The 21,882-nt window shown below is 37.3% G+C and overlaps 1 protein-coding gene across 1 annotated transcript in view; it reads left to right on the top strand.

The window, feature by feature from the left end:
* The window catches only part of RHBDD1 (rhomboid domain containing 1), a 116,634-nt gene that overhangs the window by 57,229 nt on the left and 37,523 nt on the right, over window positions 1–21,882 (top strand). The window contains exon 6 of the mRNA XM_069466655.1: window positions 6,862–7,005. Coding sequence (XP_069322756.1) covers window positions 6,862–7,005 — 144 coding nt within the window. The remainder of the gene's footprint in view (window positions 1–6,861; window positions 7,006–21,882) is intronic.

Here is a 21,882-nt window from a genome sequence, read left to right as displayed (position 1 = left end):
TAGGAGGGATGGGGCTTTGGGGAAAAATTAGGTGATGAGGGTAGAGCCTTCATGAATGGGATTAGCACCCTTACAAAAGGGACCCCAGAGAACTCTCTAGACTTCTTAGTGCCATGTGAGGATACAAGGAGAAGTTGGCCCTCTGCAGCCCAGAAGGGGGCCCTCACCAGAACTGACCATGCCGGAACCCTGATCTCAGACCCCAGCCTCCAGAACCATGAAAAAGAAGTTTCTGTTGTTGAAGCCACCTAGCCTGCAGCTGTTTGTTACGGCAGCCCACGTGGAGTAAGATGTGGTTATATTGATACCAATTGGGAAATGCTATGGCCTAAATCTGGGATCAGCACCCTTTTCTTTTTTTTTTTTTTTTTTTTTTTTGTTGAGACAGAGTCTCACTTTGTTGCCCAGGCTAGAGTGAGTGCCGTGGCGTCAGCTTAGCTCACAGCAACCTCAAACTCCTGGGCTCAAGCGATCCTACTGCCTCAGCCTCCCGAGTAGCTGGGACTACAGGCATGCGCCACTATGCCCGGCTAATTTTTTCTATATAGATTTTTAGGTGTCCATATAATGTCTTTCTATTTTTAGTAGAGACGGGGTCTCGCTCAGGCTGGTCTCGAACTCCTGACCTTGAGCAATCCACCCGCCTCGGCCTCCCAGAGTGCTAGGATTACAGGCGTGAGCCACCGCGCCCGGCCTAGCACCCTTTTCTTTAAAGGGCCAGATAGCTAATGTTTTAGGCTTTAAGGGCTTTATTGGCCATATGGTCTCTGTTGCAACTAGACAGCCTGTCCTTGTAGCATGTAAGCTATAGACAATTCATAAACAAATGGGCATAGCTGTTTTCCAGTAAAATCTTATTTACAAAAATAGACAGTGGGTTGAAGTTGGACCATGAGTTGTAGTTTTTTGACCCTGATTTAAATAATATAGGTACAAAGAATTATTGTAATATGTATATTTATATATATATTTTATATTATCTATATATTTTTATATATATGGCTTTTGCTTTATTTTCCCATAGAATATTCTTAGCCACAGACTGGCTTCCCCAATAGCATCTTGTGAGCGGTCATATTGCGCAGAAAGCCAGACCAGCTATTGAGGGAGAGAAAAAAAGAGCTGCAGTCCCAGTCTCAAGAGTTTATGATCCGGGAGTGGGAATGTAGGTGCCGTACATTTGAAAAGATGAAACAACAGAAACTAATGGGACTGACAAGGGTGTAGGAAATAGATGCTGAACCACAATGTGGGATGGTCCAGGGTAGTAGGATGATCACTAATAATGCTGGTATTAGTTGAGTTTTTACTATGTCCCCTCCTGGTCAGTCCTCACCTCCCAGCTCTCCTCTGTGACTCTGCAGCTCAGGGAGCCTGCTGTGCTCTGCTCATGCTCCCTCCACCATCCTGCACCACAGTCTGGAAAGTGTCTGTAGGCTCATTTCCTTTATTTCCTTTCTCTCAAGGTTCAGAAGCCTGTACTACCTATTATATTAATACAGTGTCTGAAAATAGTTGTTTCATATATTTTCTCCAGTCTTCTACTTGATTTTGGTGGGAGAGCTAGTCCAGTCCCAGTTGCTTCTTCCTGGCAGAAGTAGGATGCCTAATCTAGCAACACTCATATAATGGGGTCAGTGCTTATCCTGGGATGGATGAGTGGGGTTGCGTTATGGGAGGTTATTCAGAGGCAGTAGAGTTCTGGGTCTTGATAGATGAGCAGAAGTTAAGAAAAGCAATGGGAGGAAAGCGCTTTCCAGGGACAGGAAATAGTACTTGAAAAGGCCTTTTTGAGATTATCCAGAATGTGTTGGAGAGCCACTGAAGGATTTAATCAGACTGATACTGTCAGAGTTATATTTAGGTTTTCTGTGTAGTTCTAAAGTCTTGGATCATGATTATCAATCCTGGCTGTATGTATGAATCACCTGAGGAGCTTTTACAACATACTCATGCCTTGAGTTTGCCCCAGACGAATGAAATCAGAATGGAGGTAGAGGCAGGGACTGGGGCTCTGTTTTAAAAGCTTCCTAGGTGATTTTAATGGGATCAGGAACAAAAACCATAGCCTTAGATGATTGGGGTTCCCTAGGCTTGGAGACCACCAAAATGAATTCTGCCACTGTTCTAAGAAGAGGCTTCACTTCTGAGGCTTTCACCTCTGTTTATTTAGATGCTTAAAATCCTAGAACTTGGTCTTGGTGCAAAGAACAGTTGTTTTATAGTGCCACGTCACCTGCTTCTACCTGTGGACTCACCTAAATTGAAGCTGTGATGAGTAGTTATGAACAAAGCTGATGATAACAGTCATTTGGAAGAACACTGCGTCCTTTGGGTTGTTGGTTATGGAGACCAGTTCACACTAAGGAGAACTTTACTGGCCCATGTGACTAGGAAGAGCGGGGTTGGACAGGAAGACCACCATGATTCTGTCTCCTTTTGTGGTTTCTCTCTTCCTTTTGATTTTATTCTTTCCACAGGGCAGGGGACATGGTGTCTAACAGCTTGAAGTTGCTAGATTGAAAAGGGCTTCTCTTCTGGGTTCAGTTTTTAAAATCCCCAAAAGAAACAGCAGTGCTCTTCTGGGCAAAGAGGATAGTAAAAACATACTTGGGCACAGACGTGACTTAAACTATCATAGATAACCTGGTCCTAACATCTTATGTGACAGCTAGGAAACTGAGGCTTAGCAAAGTTCAGTAATTTGGCTAAAATCACACAGGTAGTTAATGGAAGAACTAGAACAAAACTGCAATTCCCTGATTTCTAGCCCCTGCTTTTCCTATTGTCTGAGGATATGAGATGGGCATTCTGCCAATTTAACCTTACAAAATAGGGCAGTTCCACTTACTGTCTTTTCTCACTCTTTTTTTTTTTAACTCTATTTATTAAAAGAAAAAAAAGGGAAACCTCCTTTCCTCCTTCATATGGAAGAGGCATGGCCCCAGCAAACTCACAGACCACAGAATTAAAGGCAAAAATAAAAGCCCCTTTTACCTTTCTTACCCTCTGTGAGATTACCATATTTATATTCCTTCCTCTGAAGTGATCGGATTTCTTCAAAGGCAGAGCTACATAAGGCCAGGTGGCCATGCTAATGGTCATCTAGGGAACTTTTATGAGCACATATGTATCTCCTACACGTAATGATTTATTCTTAATATGGCTGTTCTTAGCTGGAAAAGTCTTTATAGGTCAAAGAACCTCATGAATGTTTAAAAAGCTGTTACCAATTTTTCTAATCTTGGTGGTGTTTCTTGATCTCCTTTGCCATGAAATCCTGGTATGTGTATAAGGAACAGATGGAGTAGTTAATAGAATAATGATAACCAGAGTTGCTCTTACGGCAGAGCCCAAGTGTATAGCTACAAAAAGAACGTTAAGTTAGCATTCATCGCAGGATATAATTTAAACTTATTTAAGTGTTTGATTGTTAGATTTTTCCAGGAATGTTTATTATGAAGATTTAAAAACATCTGATTGGACCAGTGAAACAGCTGTAGAAAATTTTTGGTCCTAGGAGACCTGTTCCCATTATAATAGATATTGATGGGGGTTTTTTGGTCTTGTTGGTGATTAATGATTGCTGATATGGAACCTTTAACCACACTAATCCTTTTGACTTAAGGCACCAAAAGTTTCCCATTCTCTCTCCCCACGTTTTGTCTGACAAGTACTAAATTAGGTTTTATAATAGTCAGATGTTTAGAGTTGTCGACTTTATTTCATTAAAGCACTGCTAGGTTGTTTTTAAGTAAGAAATAGCATGAAGAAAAAACGTTGCCTCAAATTACTGCACTTGTACCTGGCAATTAAAACTCTATGGATGTATATGGGATCTGTATAGATAAGTATTCAGAGACTTTGGATTATTTTGGATTCTGAATTAGCTGAGCATTTTGAGGGATGGATAGTAGAAATGCTGCCTAGACCTTCTTTAACAGAATGACATTCCACAGGGGTTTGAAAGTGATAATGAGCCATCTGGGAAATTACCCAGTATGCTTTTTGTGTTGCAATAAAATAATTGGCACTCTTAGGGAATTGGGTAGTTTCTCTATTCAGGGATTGCGGAAGCATCGCATGGCATTCAGTGACTTATCCATAAATATTCTATTAGTATTTTGGTGTGATTGCCCTTTCATTTGTTCTTTGTGATATAGACATATTGTGTTTTCACCCTCTGTCCTCATACAAGGTCTTTTTTTGATGAGGGGTGTCGAGAGCAAGATTTGTAGCACTACGACAGTCTCCTTTCCTCTCCAGATAAGAAACTTGCTGGTGGGTGTTCGCCAACACAGCAGTGGGAGCCGAATTTTTCTGATGGTTCTACTGGGTAGAGACCAATTTGAGAAGGGGTGTCCATATTTCAAATTGTATCCAGATCCCCCTTTGGTCCTAAACCAGTGTGAGGATTTTGAAAATTTACTTATCTCCTCCCATTTTAAATATCAATAATGTTAATATTCTGACATGAGAAACATGAGAGAGAATAGGGAAGTTGGGTTACTGGGAGTATTTAGTAACTCCCCACTAATTTTTACTGCATTGAGGCAAGGCTTTTCAGAATTAATCTCCAAAATCCTGAACAATTTTATTTAATGTTAATTTAAATTGTTCGTTTTTGTTATTTTCAAGGACATTCAGTAAAATATAACTAAGCAAGAGAGTATTATTAGTAAGAATGGGCAAAAGATCTGAACAGACCTATTTCTCCAAAGACGATATGGCTAATAAATGCATAAAAAAATCATTAGTCATCAAAGCTACAGGAAGATACCACTTTATACCCACTGGGATGACTGTAATTAGAAAGAGAGATAATAGCAAGTGTTGGTGAGGATGTAGAGAAATCAGAACCCTCATACACTGCTTGTAGAAACGTAAAATGGTGCAGCTGCTTTGGAAAACATTCTGGCAGGTCCTCAAATGGTTAAATAGAATTGTGACCAGCAGTTCCATGCCTACGTGTATATTCAAGAGAAATGAAAACATATGTCCACTAAAAACTTACTCAGAAATGTTTATAACAGCATTATTTCTAATAGTCAAAAGGCAAGATTAACCCAAATGTCCGTCAACTGATGCATACGTAAACAAAATATGGTATAGCCATACAATGGAATATTATTTGGCCATAAAAAGGAAGGAAATTCTGATACATGTCACAACATTGATGACCCATGGAAACATCATGCTAAGTAAAATAAGCCAGACACAAAATGCCACAAATTACTGATATGATTCTGTTTATCTGAATTGTCCAGAATAGGCATATCTATAAAGACAGAAAGTAGATTAGTGGTTCCTTAGAGCTGGGAGGGGTGGGAGTTTCAGGAGTGTTAACTAAAGGGTAGAGATTTCTTTTTTGAGGGATGATATAAGTGGTCAAAACTGATTGTGGTGGTGATGGTAGAACTCTAAAATATCCTAAAGACCTTTGAGTTGTACACTCTAAATTGGCAAATTGTTATATTGGTTATATCTCAATAAAGCTGTTCTAAAAACATCAACAGACACAAATTCTTCACATGACAAATATAAACACATAATTATATTAAGTTATCAGCTGAAACCAGATTAGTGTGTTTTATTATCATTTCATTGTTTATACAATGAAACAGAGACTATTAGAGTATTGAGAATTTTTTGCTCCCCTTTTAGTCTTGCATATTAGGAAAATCTTTTATTTGCAACCAATACAAAAGTAAATTTTAAAATTGCCTCAGGACCAATTATCAAAAATTCTGAATATGAAATCTCAGCTAACCAGATTCTGCCATACAGTGTTCCTCTTTTGGCCTGATTGTATTTTTTTTTGGTAGTCTTATTAAAGTTCTAACTCAGGCCCTGCAGTATGTGTAATGATACAGAGATTGGTGACACAAGACTCCCATAAAGGTTAAGAATCTTCGTCAACAACCAAAAACACATTATTTAAACATTTGAAGCATCATCTTCAAAGGGTATGATAATGAGAGGAAAGCAGGGGAAAAATTAAACAGACTATTACTTCTCCCTAATTGTGCCAGAATGAGATTGGTAACCTTCTGTGGGAATAAACATCTCTTCCAAACAAAATCTGTAACAGTTGGCAATTAGAGAAAAATATAAGGAGCAAATTCAAACTGACTGAAAAGATTGACGGAAATATCTTACAAAAGTGAACTGTGCTCTGTTATTGACCTTTTTGAATGGATATCTAAGTTTGGTGGCTAAAGCAGTATTTAATGACCATGTTATCTCTTCTCTCTTGTTTTATCTAGCAACCAGCCATTTTTTTTTAAGGAACTACAATAGGAACTACAATCTCTTATATACAAATATAATTACAGAGAAGTTGGTTCATATATCTCAATCTTAGTACTGTCTGAAATGTTCTGTAGTATCTCTGTTAAACACTGGTCTGCCTCTCGTTGCATGGAGCCACAAGATAGTAAGACTTTAGCAACTATTATTTCTACCATTCTCTTGACTCAGGTCAGGACTTCCTGAAAATAGTGCAAGTATTGAATAGTCACAAGTTGAAAATCCACTCCGTATGTCAATAGCCCATTCCAATTCCTTCTCCAGGGCCTCTGAGGGCCTTCTAAGTTAATGTCTCCTGTCCTCATTAGCATGTAAGACTCCTGCATGTCTGGCCCTGTGTCAAGCACTGTAAACACAACGATGACAAGACGGTCATTGCCTGCCCTCATGGAGGCCTTCTCCATTTGGAATGTTTTCTTATTTTAAAGGTGACTATTATGCTCAAAATAATAACGTGAATTATTTGCTTGTCTTTGCTTTAACAAAATAGGAAGTATGAAACAAAAGAACAGTCCATAGCTGTGTTCTATAACCTTTTCATTGTGCTTTTAGGCCATCCTGGATATGAGAATCACTATCCGTATGGCAGGCCAGGCTACTATGAAGAAGCACCCAGGAACTACGATGTGTACACAGCAGGACTGAGTGAGGAGGAACAGCTGGAGAGAGCATTAAGAGCCAGCCTTTGGGACCGAGGTAGGAGTCTTGCATCCTTCAGTTATATTAAAGCATACCTCATGTGCTGAGATGGTCTGAAAAAGGGCTATTTGTAGCAAATTAAACTTTACATAGTTTATAAAAAGGATGTGTAGATGAAAAATGTGTGCAGATTGTGATTACAAAGAATGGGGTGTGGTGCCATATTCCCAGCAACCTAAGCTAATAAGGTGCCAGACTGTGTATGTATTGTTAAAGTGGTTCTTTTTATAGGCCTGCTGCACTCGAAGCTTTGGCATTGAAGTCAAGAAACTTAAAATTCTTAGGTGCGTGATAAAAAAAAAGGGGGAGGACTTCATTTTGGAATTCATATCTGTAAAGCAGGTTCTGTGTCATTGTATATCAAAGTATTACTCGTAAACCTCCCACAAATCTCCCTCAAAATCACATGGGTTAAGAATTCAAACTCAGTTTTGAATTCTGCTGAACCAATCTCTCTGGAGGCAGAGCTTAGGAATTTGTATTTTTAACAGGCTTTCTTTCTGCATATCAGTTTTTAAAAAAGAAAAAAGAATTTCCTTTACAAACTGATATAGGAGAACCTCTGTGTTCTGCCATCTTCATTCTGGGTTTGGCTTGTGAGTTTGGGTATTATTGTTTTTATTGTTTTAGTAGTGACTAAAAATCTATTCATTCACATAGACGTTTAGTAAGGTTTTATTATGTTTTATGTACTATATTAGGTACAATAGGGAACATAGAGATTTGAAAGATGGTGCCTTCCCTCAAGAAGTTCACAATTTCTGTTTGGGCATATGCCTGCTAAATGCTCTAACACACAAGTAAACATAGTATCAGGGTCCTAAGAGAGACTCATGTTAAGTGCTAGAGGCAGGGAGAAAGGACTGAGCTTTTTCTTACCTAGAGCTAACAGATTTTCACAGTGGAGGTGGCATTTGAGTTGTACCTTCAAGAGTATACAGAATTTGCAGCGATGTGGAAGGGAGTTCTAGGCAGGAGGCTGAGTATCAGCATGCACAGAAGTAAGGGACGTATTCAGCCAGCCTTCACTTCTAAATGGAATGTTAAGAGAAGTAAGGGGAGAGAAGAATGGGAAACTGGGCTGAGGCCTGATCACTGAGCTCCTGGAATTAAATAGGCCAAGTGGAAAATGGATTCAGTGTATGTTGTAAATGCCAGTAGAGTTCTGCATGGGAGAGTGATGTGATCAGAGCTGTGGTGTATGAATCTGGTAGCAGTCATTATGCAAACAAGGATTGAGTACCTAGGGGGTAGCAAGCATTACACTAGATGATGAGAATACATAAATTATGACAATATAGTTTCTGATTTTAAGGAATGCAATCTTAGCAGTAGTGTGCATGGAGGTGGGGGATGACAATAAGTGGGAAGACAAGTTGAAAGACTTTATTGCCATTGTCTGAATAAGAAATGAAAGCCTAAATTATAAAGTTGGCAAGGGAAGTGGGGAGGAAGAGATAAATCAGTATTTCTTAGGTGAAGGGTATCAGAACTGTGATGCATCAGTAATCTATTTCTGTGCAACAAATCACCCTGAAACTTGTGGCTTAAAACAGTAGACATTTATTCTTGCTTATGAGTGTGTGGGGCAGCTAGGCCAGGCTTAGCTGATCTTGGCTGGTGAGCTAAGGCGTCTGCAGTGGTCCACTGGGGCTGGTTGCTCTAGGATGGTCTTATTTACATGTCTGACCAACTGTTGTCTGTTGGTCGTGATTGGGCAACGCGTCGCTCCTCATCCAGCAGGCTCTCCTGGGCTCATTCATGAGGCCGCAGCATGAGGTTTTAAAGAGAGTAAGGCTTGTAGTGGCACAAGGCCAGTTCCACTGTATTCTGTTACCAACGCAGGTAACAAGACCAGCTGAGATTCATGGGTTAGGGAAATAAACTTCACCTCTTGTAGGAGGAACAGCAAAGTCACATTGCAGTGGTTTTGGATAGAGGGAGAGGTGGAGTACTGAAGCATTTTTGTAATCACTGTATCACATGTAGTCAGTGGACTGGCAGTATCACCGCCGTTAGAAGCACACCTTAGCCATGGAATTACAAAATCTGGGGAAAAAGCCCCAGAGCCTGTGTTTTGACAAATTTTCATGGTTATTCCTCTGTGCACAGGGTTTTAATCACTACTGGACTGGACATGAAATACCATGAGGACAAGTAGAACAGGGCAAAACTTCTGAGCATGGACTTTGTGCAGCCCATCTCTGTCCTCTTCTAGGTGGACTTCAAATAAAATCCCAAGAGCCAAGGAACACAGCATGATAGGAAAGATTTAGACTTAGATTTTGAAAGACAGTATCCAGTTATTACCTCTGCTAAGAAATATGCAGTTTAAAGTGCTATAGCAAGGCTTCAAAAATGATCAAAGAGTGGTCAAAGATCAGAGGGAAAAATTAGGTAGCTTGAGTCAGAGTATTTGAAGGTGGGATATAGAAAATCTCCAATGCTCATGTAGTCAGAGAAGGGAAATGCGAGAAGACAAGCATACTTTTTGTGGTTTTATTTCTAAAGGTTTGTTATTTGCCCTTGTCAGTAGTTATATAAGGAGTTAGTAGTAGTAGTTGTAATAGTGGTAGTAATAGTAGTAGTACCAGGTGTCTTTTTCAGGAAGAGAAAGAAAATAATGACTTCCTTCAATGATTTTTGTCTTTGTATCTCTCAGAGACATGAGCATAGAAGGTCTGTTGATGAAAGCATCCTCTGATGGACCTGGTGACTTTGGAGCAGTTTTAGAGACTTGAATCTAGGTACAGGAGAAGGGTCTTACATTTTGTGGATCAGAGGAAGGTAGAGTAGATTTTTGAAACTTTTTCCTTAATAAAGAATATGTTTATTATTAGGTTAACATAAGTAGATAATTTTTCCTGCTTAGAAATAAATGGTATTAAAGGTTTTAGTAATAGGTTAAAAAAAAAATCAGACACACTCCCTTGAAAGATTTCAGAAACTAATCTGACAGTGATGTTGTTTTTTCATAAATTTAAATCTTACTCACTTGAAAAAACTTCATGTAAAAATAAATAAGAGTATCCTAAGTAGCAATAGAAATAATTTAAATTTTTCTATTACCTTTATTTTAAATAATCTTTTACGTTTTTTCATCTTATCCTTAAAACATTTCAGTCAAGTTAACAAAAGAATCATTGTTTAGCATTCTGTGTTACAGTGAATACCAGCTTGTCTAGTCTTTTTTATTTTATTGGATAGATAACTTGTATTGTGAGAAGATTGCGTATTGAATAAATTGTGTTGGGGAAAATTCAGTAGCTTGGAGAGGTGAGACTCAGGTTAGATCCTGACCACGTCATATAATCAAATTCTAAACTAATTGAATGAAATATAAAAATAAGTAAATATATATTTTAAAAATAAAAGAAACCATAAAAAGATGGTGAATAATTAATTGAGTTTTGGATACAGGACTTTCTAAATATAAAAACAATGAAAAAATTATTGAATAGAAGAGCAATGGGTTTTCTAACAAAAACTTTGGTGAAAAATTAATAACATTAACATGTAAAGAACCCATACAATGCAATAATTAACACTAATTCTTGTTAGGAAAATGGAAGATAATTTGAACATATAATTCGCAAAATGACATACAAATGAAAATAAAATTGAAATTAATGTAAACAATTTGTAAAATGACTTCCTTTGTTGTTGTTGGTTACTGTATAATGCACTTCAAGAAGTCCTTTTAGATCAGTTTTCTTGAAACTAGTTCCATATGCTGTTTAAAACATCCATTGAAAATAAAATTCTGTGGTCAAACAAGTTTGGAAAACATTAATTTAATAAATTGGTTTCTTAATTGCAGAACTAATTTGAATCATCAGTAGTATAGCAGTGTCATTGTGGATCTTCAAGGGGGTATAGTTTTCAATGTTTCACAAACATGTACAATTTGTGTGTTTGGTGAGGGGAGGGAGAGAGGAAAGAAGAGAGACATTAGAGTTGTTTTGGCTGAATCCTTTGAATGTAGGTTGCAGACGTTCTGTTATTTTGCCTCTAAGTCCTTCAATTTGTATCTCCCAAGAATCAGGAACATTCTGCTACTTATCCGTAGTACCATTGTCACATCAAAGAAAATTGGTAGTAATTCTCTAATAACATCAAATTTTTAGTATTAATAAATACTAAATTTAATACTCATATTAAATGTAATGTATTTAGTTCAAATATAAAATTCTCCAATTTTCTCAAAGAATGTCTTTTATAGCCATTTTTTTAAGGTCCCAATGCTGCATTTGATTGTTATTTGCTATTGATATAACATTATACCCTGCTTTTTTTTAATGATATTTTTCCCCAGGGCACCAGTCTCATTGAATTACAGAAATCCCACATTTTGTCTGGTTATTTCTTCATGGTGCTATTTAACTTATTCTTCTACCCCCTGTATTTCTGTACATTGGCACTTACATTTGAGGACTTAATTAGATTCAGGTTAAACATTTTTGGCAAGCGTGTGTCATAGACGATGCTGTGTTCTTCATATTGCCTCATATCAGGAGATACACAGTGTCAGGCCATCCCGCTAATACTGCTAAGTTTGATCACTGGGTTCAGGTGGTGACTGACAAATCTCTGGTGCAAAAGTATGCTTTTCCCCTTTAGCCTTTGCCCATTCTATTTGAGGTGGTATCATTATATTACTCTGTGAATATCCCATTTCCCAACAACCTTTTAACTAATGGTTGTTGTAGTCGTTGCTGATTTTTGCAAGACTGTCCATTTTATCACTGGATTTCTTGTTTATTTTTTACCTACCTCTTTAAATTTCTTTATAGTAAAATTTACTCCTTGTGATATACAGTTATGTGAGTTTAAGGAGAACAGTGGTTTTTGCCCTTCTTCCAAGTATTTAAGGCTTTTGTTCCAGAGGGACAGAAGGGAGAAGGATCTAGGCAGCCTTTCATACCTTTCTTGTAGCAGCTGCTGTTCTTTCCCCCCAGGGCTGTACCATAATGACCAAGGATGCTTTCTCTGGACTCTTACCAGTCTCTTTTGTTACACCAGGTCCTGAGAAGAGCCTGGAAGTGGTGTGAATTCCTTTATATCACAGGCCCCAGGGGTTCTGGGTCCTCTTCCTAGCTCACACTCAGCCTTTACCAATCTGTTCACAATTTTGGCTGAATGCTTTTTGCTAGTATCTAGCGGAGCCTATCCTACATAAGCAAGTGCTCATGCACCATTTTAGATTTATGTTTGTTTAGTTGGTTGCCCCTACCATCTCAGCTTTTTGTTGAGTTCAAGAAAAGTTATTAATTTTCAGATTGTTCAGCATTCATTTTTACTGTAAGGATGGGAGTGATGATGCACTTTCCAGATTTCTACATCCAAAGTGGAAACTGGGAGCATTGATTATTCTTCCTGGGGTTTGAATCTATCATTCCTTGCACATTTATTTACCAGACCTTTTTTTTTTTTTTTTTTAAATAGGATCTATCCCTCATGAAATGGGTAGAAACTGTATTTTCTTCTACAAAGCCTGGGTAAACACTTATTTCTGTCTTGGATTCCCAGTTTTCATACTAAGGGGTTAGTATAAGAGTTATAATAATACTGAGTTTTGAAAAGGCCAACTAACAAAAATTTATTTGGTGGAAAGAATTCCAGTCCTGCAAGAAACATCCAGCACCAATTATAGTCATGCACCACATAACAACGTTTGGTCAATGATGGACCGCATATACGATTACCGTAAGAGTATAAAACTGTATTTTTACTGTACCTTTCTATGTTTAGATATGATTAGGTACACAAATACTTACCACTGTGTTGCAATTTCCCATAGTATTCAGTACAGAACATGATGTACAGGCTTATAGCCTAGGTGCAACAGGCTACATCTTATAGCCTAGATGTGTAGTAGGCTGTGGTTATACCATCTAGGTTTGTGTAAGTACACGCTATGATATTTGCACAAGTACAAAATCACCTGATGACATATTTCTCAGAACATATCCCCATTGTTAAATGGCACATAATTGTAGTTTCAAACTGTTCCTTAGTTAAATATATTGTAATGGTTAATTAAAAGATCAAGGTAGCAACTTTTTATCCTCAGAATTTGCTATTATGTTTCTTAATAGTATCTGGCCATAATTACAAGTCCTAAAGACTATGCCAAGAATAATAATATCTAAGTAGCCTTTGTAGAAGAAATATTGAAATCCCTATTATTCAAGGGGCTTGCACATTTACTACTAATAACAGAAATCTTGTCTTGTTCTGTTGGCAGTCTCAGCTTTTATAAACAAGTCCAAGAGGCAGCTGATACCACAATAATAGAAAATTTTGGAAAAAAGCCATCTTTTTTCTTTGAGTCAAAAGGCAGATGCCAACTAGAAACATTAGCTCATTCCATTTTTTCTTCTTCCCCTTCCCCCACATCCCTCCATGTATAATTTGTGCCTTTTTTTTTTTTTTTCTTAATAGCCTAACACCAAGTTCAGCTGGCACTGGGTACAAAGCTCTGTCCTTTTCAATTTCTGTCTGCCAGCCTGGAGCATGTGTACTGGGTAAAGCTGGAAATCCTTACTGACATGCGGAGTAACTTGTGCTTCTTTTCTTAGACTCTTCTGAAAGGCACATGGCCACAATCACACTTTGGCTGTCTTGCGAAAATCAAGCAGAATTGTTATCCCCCACCCTGCACTGTGCAGTTGGGGTTGCTGGGTAGCCATATGTGAAACTGTAGTAGAATATACTACAAAGGTCTTGGCTTGAGAATGAAACTCATTGCTGCTTTGTCTCTTAGACTTTAGATGAAAAATTACCAGGGAAGACATATTGGAAGAAAATGTTTCAAATTAATATCTAGTGTTTTTGTTGTTATCAGATCATTTGATAATATTTTCAATTCCTGTTTTTAAGCATCATTTGTTCATAGGGACCAACTGGGTACATTTTAAGTAGAAGAAAAAGAGAATTTGTTTTAAGTTGTACATTTTTCTTTTTACTGAAGCAACATCAAAGTATGTAAGAGTAGAACTTGTCTTATTATTGTATGGAAATTTTTGAGAAAAACAGAATAAATCATGTTCGTGTTCTTTTAATCTTTGATGGTGTGATACAAAAAGAAAAGGACAGGAACTTCAGTGGCCTGAGTGTCAGTCCTGACATAACCATCAACTAATTTTACTTGAAGTGTGAGTCAGTGAATCTGATCAGATCTCAGTTTTATTGTTATTTTTTATAATGAAGGAGTTGAATTGGGTACTCTTCGAAGTCTCCTCCAGCTCCATTATTCTATGATAATGGATTGAGTGGTGGGGAAGGATGTAGCTAAAAGGAGATAAGAGTATCAAGAACATTGGTGTTTGACATGTAGGTTTCAGGGCTTACAGATGAAACATCTCTGGAAGGTAAATTCACATAACTATACAAGGCATATCTAAATTGATAAATACATGCATTAGGTGGTAGTATCTTATTCAGTTGCATGATTATATGACCTTTCATTGGCCCAGTGCAGGCATAATGCAGTTGGCAATTTTTTAAATATGCAAATTTCCACTGCTGTCTTGCTTGGCTTAGCAGGAGTGTTACAGCTGGGACAGAGATGTACAGTTAATTCTGTGTGACCACTTAACTTTTTTTTTTTTTTTTAAGTAATTTGGTGTGTTTTCCCCTAGGAAAACTTTCTATGTAATAAAAAGTACCATCTGCCAGATTTTCTAAAAGCAATTTCAATGCGAAACAATGCTTGCTTTGGACTACTGGTTCTTACTTGCTGCTTTGTATGTTGAAGGTATTCATTTCAGTGAATAAAGTTTGATATTCATGACTGTGTCTAGATGTGAAATTGTGCACTTAAAGAAATATAAGTACATACTTTTCTCAAATCTGTGAAACAATATGTAGATATCCTAGCCAAGAAGAGGAATAATAAAGTGAGTGGACCAGAGTTTGTTTAGGTCCCTGTTGGGAAGTAACAGGCTTCTGTTTAGGTTCCATATTTAAAAATATGAACTCTAGCACAGTCATTGCTTTAAAAAAAGAGGTGGGCAGAGAGGCGATACATGAAATTTAAATGTTTGGGAAATTGACATTAATAGTTATATATGAATTAATTATAATCTTTCCACGCCTCTTCTACCTATCCCCATGATCATCATTTATTGAAAGACATTATTCAGATGCTAATGAGTAGATTTAACAACAAAAGTATAAATAAAACTCTAATGAATTAATTCTACCTGCCTGTGCTCCCACCTCTGCACACAGAGACTACGTTTTGGGCCACCAAATTTTAATGGTTTCAGAACTCTTACCTTGCATTGTTCGTGATGTTGTTCATTCTGTTATTTGGCATAACCTTATATGAGCCCCTCATATGTGTTAGCATTGTAGGCTGTTAAGCCTTGTAGGCTATAGAAATGAATGAATATTCTTTACTATCAAGGTAAAAATACTCTTCTTTCTGCCAAATGACAGGACATTGAAGTGCCCTATTTCAGTTGAACTAACTGATAATTAGATTTAGGAAAGAGTTATAGTAACTTTTGACTTCACGTGAGATGATCACTTTACTTACCAGTCTATGACTTTCTGTACTTGAGCAACCATGATTCCCTAAGTTATGTAAGAATTTATAGAAAATATAGTTTACTAATACAATGATTTGCATACTCAAGTTATTTATATAATTTTTAATATCAGAATTTATTGATGCGTATATTCATGTTTCATAAGATCAGATTTAATTGGAGAAAGCTTTTACTATAGACCTGATTCAGAAACTCTTGTCATTTCTATAAAAACATATTAATTTAGAAAAGAGATATCAGATAGTACTTTAAAATTGCAATGGATCTTACATTCTTATTGACCAAAAAGTTAACAGTGTGAAGTTTTTATACTATGTATCTGTACTAAAAAATGAAACAAAACAGTACCCTTTTTTTGAGCTGAGGGCAATAAAATTTGTTTTATAAACTCAATAGTTGATATTTTCAGTGAATAAAATTCCATTCTCTTTTAATTTGAGCCTTTTGAATTCCTTCCTAAGCATTGTAAGTACACATCAAAAATGTACATAACATTTTGCAAGGTTGTGTCTTAACATTTTATCTTCAACTGTAAGTTGTCTCTTTAGTTGTTCATAAAGACCCACATTGTTAAGGGTATTAAGTGTATAACTGCCATTTCAGTCTTGGGGAGGGATATATTACTGTGATCCTTTGCTTCATTTATAAATGATATATATGCATTTATCATATATCGTAACATCCTTGTGTACCCCATAGTTATATATAACTATAATTTGTCAAAAAATTTTAATTAAAATATTTAAATTATTCCTAAAGTATATGATGGAAAACAAGATAACAGCATTTTCAAATAGAACTATAATATACTAGCATCGTATCTGACATGTTGTAAACAATGTCAACAATGAGGAAACAGATCTAGAGACATCAAGAGGCTTAATACTCCATCACAGTCCATGTGTTTGTTAACTATGGCTTGGATTACCGTTGACAATGTCCCACCCTGGGGATGCAGGTGTGAAGTAGGTTGCTGGGCTGTGACGAGCCCAAGAGTCCACTCTCTGGAAGGTGCTAGATTGGACTCACATTTTCTAGGGCTCCAGTGAATCTCCCTAGAGCTGAATCCCTGCATGAACTTCTGCATCAGCCTTCAGCCTTCTGGGCTTGACTGTAAATGGCCTCTCAGTCTTTCCCCTGCTGGCAGGGGCAAGTCCACCTGGCCCTCGGAGGTGTGGGAGACAGGTGATGAAGTGTGAGAAACAATGCGGTGTACATGTGCAAACACCTGTTACATGTGTGCTACTGTTACTGTTAGTTTCAGCTTTTGTTTTGCTAGGGGAATAGACTTTTTTCTGGAAGGCCCACCTGAATTCCATATGTCCCCGAAGTGGACCGTGCTGACAGCCTGAGGCAGATGATGATGAGCACTTGAGCTCATAGTATGATCTTTTAAAATTTGGGCAGCATTTGTTCTGGTTATGAAAGTAATATATGTTCACTATAGAAAGGTCAAATCAGCAATAAAAAAATTCAAAAAAGTAATCTATAATCTTACGGTGTAAAGAAAAAACACTTAACATTGGATTGTATCCTTGCGACTACCCTTAACACAAGCACCTATAAGAAACCTCTGTAAACGTTTTGGTGAAATTCTTTAGGTCAGTGAGCATTAAGTGGTGGTTACTGTTCACATATCTACGCAGAACCCTACAAAATAAGCATTTTTAATTATCTTCATTATTTTAGACTGTGAAATAGAAGCACGGAGAAATTAAATTACTTTCCCAGGATCACATCCTAAGTGTTAAGTACCAGACAAGAAGCCTAGATGTTTCTAGTCCAAGTGAGGACACTTTTTACATTATACAACATGGCCTCTTCAGAAAAAGTATATCTAGGCTACTGTTGAATTGTCCATTAAAGTAGAGATTAGCATGATTTTCTTAAAAATCTGTAGCCTACCCTATAGTTACCCCATATAACTGAGCTAGAGGATGTTTATATTCTTGGGGTTCGATTGGCTGTCGTGATCATCTTGAACTCAGAAAACTGAAGTATCTGTGGTCACTGTAGATAAGTCTTTCCTAAATTAAAAAGACTACATTACTAATAGAGATAACAATGACATTTCTCTTACTTTTATCTTCACCTGCCCATGTATGTTTGGCTAAGTTCTTTTGTTTGGTTGGTTTTGGATTTTCTTAAGCAAAAATTCCTGACAGGAACTTAAAAATTGTGAAGTAAATCATATCTATAGGGAAAGAACACCTTCGTTACACAATAAATCATTTATACCGAGAAAGAGTCGCCTTCCTGTGTTTTAGGGACTTCATAGGACATGCACTCACGGAAATGCTTAGACAATCATAGGTAATCTGCTGGGTTGTCATTTGTTTCTACCAAAAACTGTAGCATATGAGAGTTTGAAAATACTGGTTTTAATATAGATATATTGGTGAAATTTGAATTAAGTACATTTGCATTGTTAATTTAAATAGGACTCATTCATTTTCCTTTTAGAAAATAAATGATTCATAACAAAAAAGAATAAATGTGCTTGCATTAAGTGTGCCTTAAAGACTTCAGAATTTAGGTGCCGCACATTACTCTAGTTGCTTGTTAACGGGAGTTATTCACGTGAGATTTTTCACTGTCTTCTGCTCTGCGTCGTTTAAGCACCCTCCCTGACGGTTGCACACATTCTCCCATCCATTTTATCGTGTTGTGTTCTAGTGAGAAAAACCAAGAGTCATATGTTGGTTTCCATTTATTATAGCATCGCAAATAGCTCTCAGAGTGGTCTAGTTTCATCACATGGGAGTTCTCCAAGGATTCAAAACTATTTATAATTCTGTTGTACTTAGCTATGGAGAGCCAGATGTGAGAGTCATGCATAATGTGTACTTACATATCTTCACAAATCTCAGTTAGAGGACCACAGATCTTTTCGTGTCACATCTGTGTTATTTAAATCTCCTTTTGTCACAATACCTGACCCAAATTGTGCAGTTTTTAAGATTACTATAAATAGTAAGCTGACTAAAATTACATTGTAATCATTTGCTTTGGAAAAATCACAGATGACCTGATCGTGCAATGATAGGAGACAGGTTAAATAAATCATAATATAGAATAATACTGAGCCATTAAAAAGACAGAGAAGCAAGTTTTTAGTACGTTAAACTAGAAGCAGGATACAAATATCATTCTAAGTAGAGACTCATTTGTTTTTGTAACACTTAGTAAATGTGTTATTAAAGAAGTTGGAATATTTAACAAGATGCCAATTCTCCTTATTTCTCAAGAATAGGATTATGATAACTTGTACCTTCCTGTTTTGGCTTAATTCCATTTTCTAAAATTTCTGCAAAATCATGTAGAACTTTTATAAAGAAAAATTGTTAAAATAAGCATAAATAAATTATGCATTGCCAACAATGTTAAATATTGTCTTTGCCCTACTCTGATAGTCTCCACAATCCCAACCCATTTAAGGCATGAAGTTGTTTTGAATGAAATGTGGTGAAAACCATACATTACCAATTAATTTGTAGTCTCTGCAGAATGCTTTTGGATGGGTAGAGTGATGAAGAGTCTGAGCAGAGCACAGAGCATCCAAATCAGGATGTCACCAAGTCCTGTCTCCTCTTTTCCTTTTGGCATGGTCTCTCCTTTCCCTTTTCATCTCTACTGTAAATCTTCCAAGCTAGAGCTGTCCATTCACCCAGGGTGTGGACATCTTTAGTGGTTGTAAACTACATCTTTAGGAGTTTAGAGCTGTAGTAGCCAGCTCTCCCTGGCTACTATAACAATTTGCTTCTTTCTTTCTCTTTCTCTCTTTCTCTCTCTCTCTCTCTCTCTCTTTTTTCTACAATTTATTTTTGTTAGTAAAATGCACAACAGATATTAGGTGTACAACTCAATTTTTTTACATACGTATGCAACCATGTAACCACAACCCTAATGAAGAATAAACACTTTTCTGACTTCTGTCACTGAGGATTAATCTTATTTGTTTAAAGTGTTCAACATCATTATTCATCAGGGAAATGCAAAATTAAAACCACAATGAGTTACCACTTCACATCCATTAGAATAGCTAAAATTTTAAAAAACTGGTATGTAACCTGCAATTCTGTATCCCCCATAAGAAGATGAAATAAAAAAAAAATAAAAAAAAATAAAAGATCTGTGAAGTATTAACAACCACTAGTAAGTTTGTTGATCACTTTGGCATTTGTTCTGAAAAATTGTAGACTCTGAGAACTGAAGCAAAATGGAATAAAGTTAACTCCTTGCTAAAAAAAAAAAAAAAAACTGGTTAATACCAAGTGCTGATGAGGACATGAATCAACTAGAACCTCTGATTCACTACTAGTGGGAGTGTAAAATGGTACAACTACTTTGGAAAACTGGCAGTTTATTGTTGTTGTTTTTGGTTGTTTGCTTGTTTTTAAGAGACAAGATCTCACTCTGTTGCCCAGGCTGGCACAATCATAGCTCACAGCGACCTCAACCTCCTGGGCTCAAATCATCCTCCCACCTCAGCCCTCCTAGTAGCTAGGACTGCAGGTGTGTGTCAGCACACTCGGCTGATTTTTCTTATTTTTCGTAGAGATGTGATCTCACTGTTTTCTCCAGGCTCGAATTTCTGGCCTCAAATGATCCTCCCACCGTGGCCTCCCAAAGCGCTAGGATTGTAGGCATGAGCCACAATGCCCAGCCATGGCAGTTTCTGATGAAGTTAAATTGCATCATGACCTGGCTGTCTCATTCCTGGATGTTTATCTAAGAGATATGAAAACATAAATCTACACATAGAATATTCACAGCTACTTTTGTCATGATAGCCAAAAACTGGAAAACACAATTTGTTTCTTTCATGAGGGCTCCAGAACGTGCTGAATTCTTAGTTAAAGGCTGCTTTAACACACCATTTAGGAACCCTGGCATGAGGCAGTTTCATTTACCTTAAAGGACACAAAATGTAAAGCTTTTTAAGTTTTATTGAATGCAGTCCTTTCATATCTGTTCTGATTAATCTCAATGAACAGTCGTGTGGGGTGGTTAGAACTCAGAGGTTTGGGTTGCCAAGGGAAGGAGGAGTCTGGCATGCTTCCAGTAGAAGAGGATTTTTGTACTGCAAAACACAGTTTTGTATTACTAGAAAACAATATGGATCGACTCCTGAATCATTGGATTCAGGATTTTTTACAAATCAAACTGAAACAACCAAAGCTCAGTAGTTTTTAATTTTCAGCTCAGTGAGTCTAAAAGGAAACCATTTGCTTTTGGCTAGTATGAATGCAGAAATGAAATATAGCTAGCCCGTGGACATTACAGGAGATAAAATGTTTAATAAGTGGCTTCTAGAAGAAGTGACGTCTGTATTGAACACCTGCTGTCTTCATTACATCGTTCAATAAGCTGCATCTCTGGGGATTAGCAGGGCGCTCCTTTTGGCACACTGTGCCGTGAGAAAGATAAATTTTAAGCCTTAACTGTAAAGGATGCTTTTTGTTGAGGAGGGAAATAAGCCCCTGACATAGAGAATGCAGGCCCAGCGAGGCCAATTTTGAGCACAACTTTGAGACTATGACATTTGTCAGGTTATGACGTATTTCCTACCCCTTGGTAGCCCTAATTATTTGCTAATTGTTATTTTAATGTTTTATATATCGCAGTAGCATGTAGACAGTTGTTCTTGGTATGTAGGTGTAACTGTTTAATGGAACTCTGGAGTTCTTTGTATGCTCTGAGGCAGTGATTCTAGTGGCCATTGGGTAAGGCCTGTGTTGACATCTGTTTCTGCTGTGCTTCTCGGTATGGTCCTGCACGTGGTAGGGACAGGGACGGGTCACAGTGACAGAGCACCAATGACAGCTTTCCTCTGAGTGCCTCTTAAATCAGTTATCATTTTGGCAGAGACGGCGCAACCCAAAATGATTTCCATAAGCAGTGGCTTCGAAAAACCTGTGGCCCCAGAAAATAATATTTAATCAGCAGTGTGGTTCATCTTATTAGCCTGAGGAGAAAATCACTCACCACGAAATTCTATTCTGTCATAGATCAGATTTTTGAAAACCAAAATCCAAACATCTGCTGTTTTTTTTAGCTGTACGAACCTAATGCTTTAGCTCCCTAAAGAAACAGCACGTTTGCGGTTGCTGCGCCCTCTGTATCTCTCAGACCTTGACACGAGACAAGGGGGACGTCGTTAGAGTTAATGAGCAATTAGGACATTCTTTCCTGTCAATTACCTGGCAGAATAATGAGACCAAATGAGCACTGTCCTTAAAAATGCCAAGACTTGTATATTCTAAGAAGCGCGTCTTTCTCTGCTGTTTGTAGTTACATGAATAGACAAACAACT

Source organism: Eulemur rufifrons, chromosome 1 (assembly GCF_041146395.1).
Source record: "Eulemur rufifrons isolate Redbay chromosome 1, OSU_ERuf_1, whole genome shotgun sequence".
Lineage (NCBI taxonomy): Eukaryota > Metazoa > Chordata > Mammalia > Primates > Lemuridae > Eulemur > Eulemur rufifrons.
Note: the sequence above shows the minus strand (reverse complement) of the source record. Positions and strands in the feature narration are given on the sequence as shown.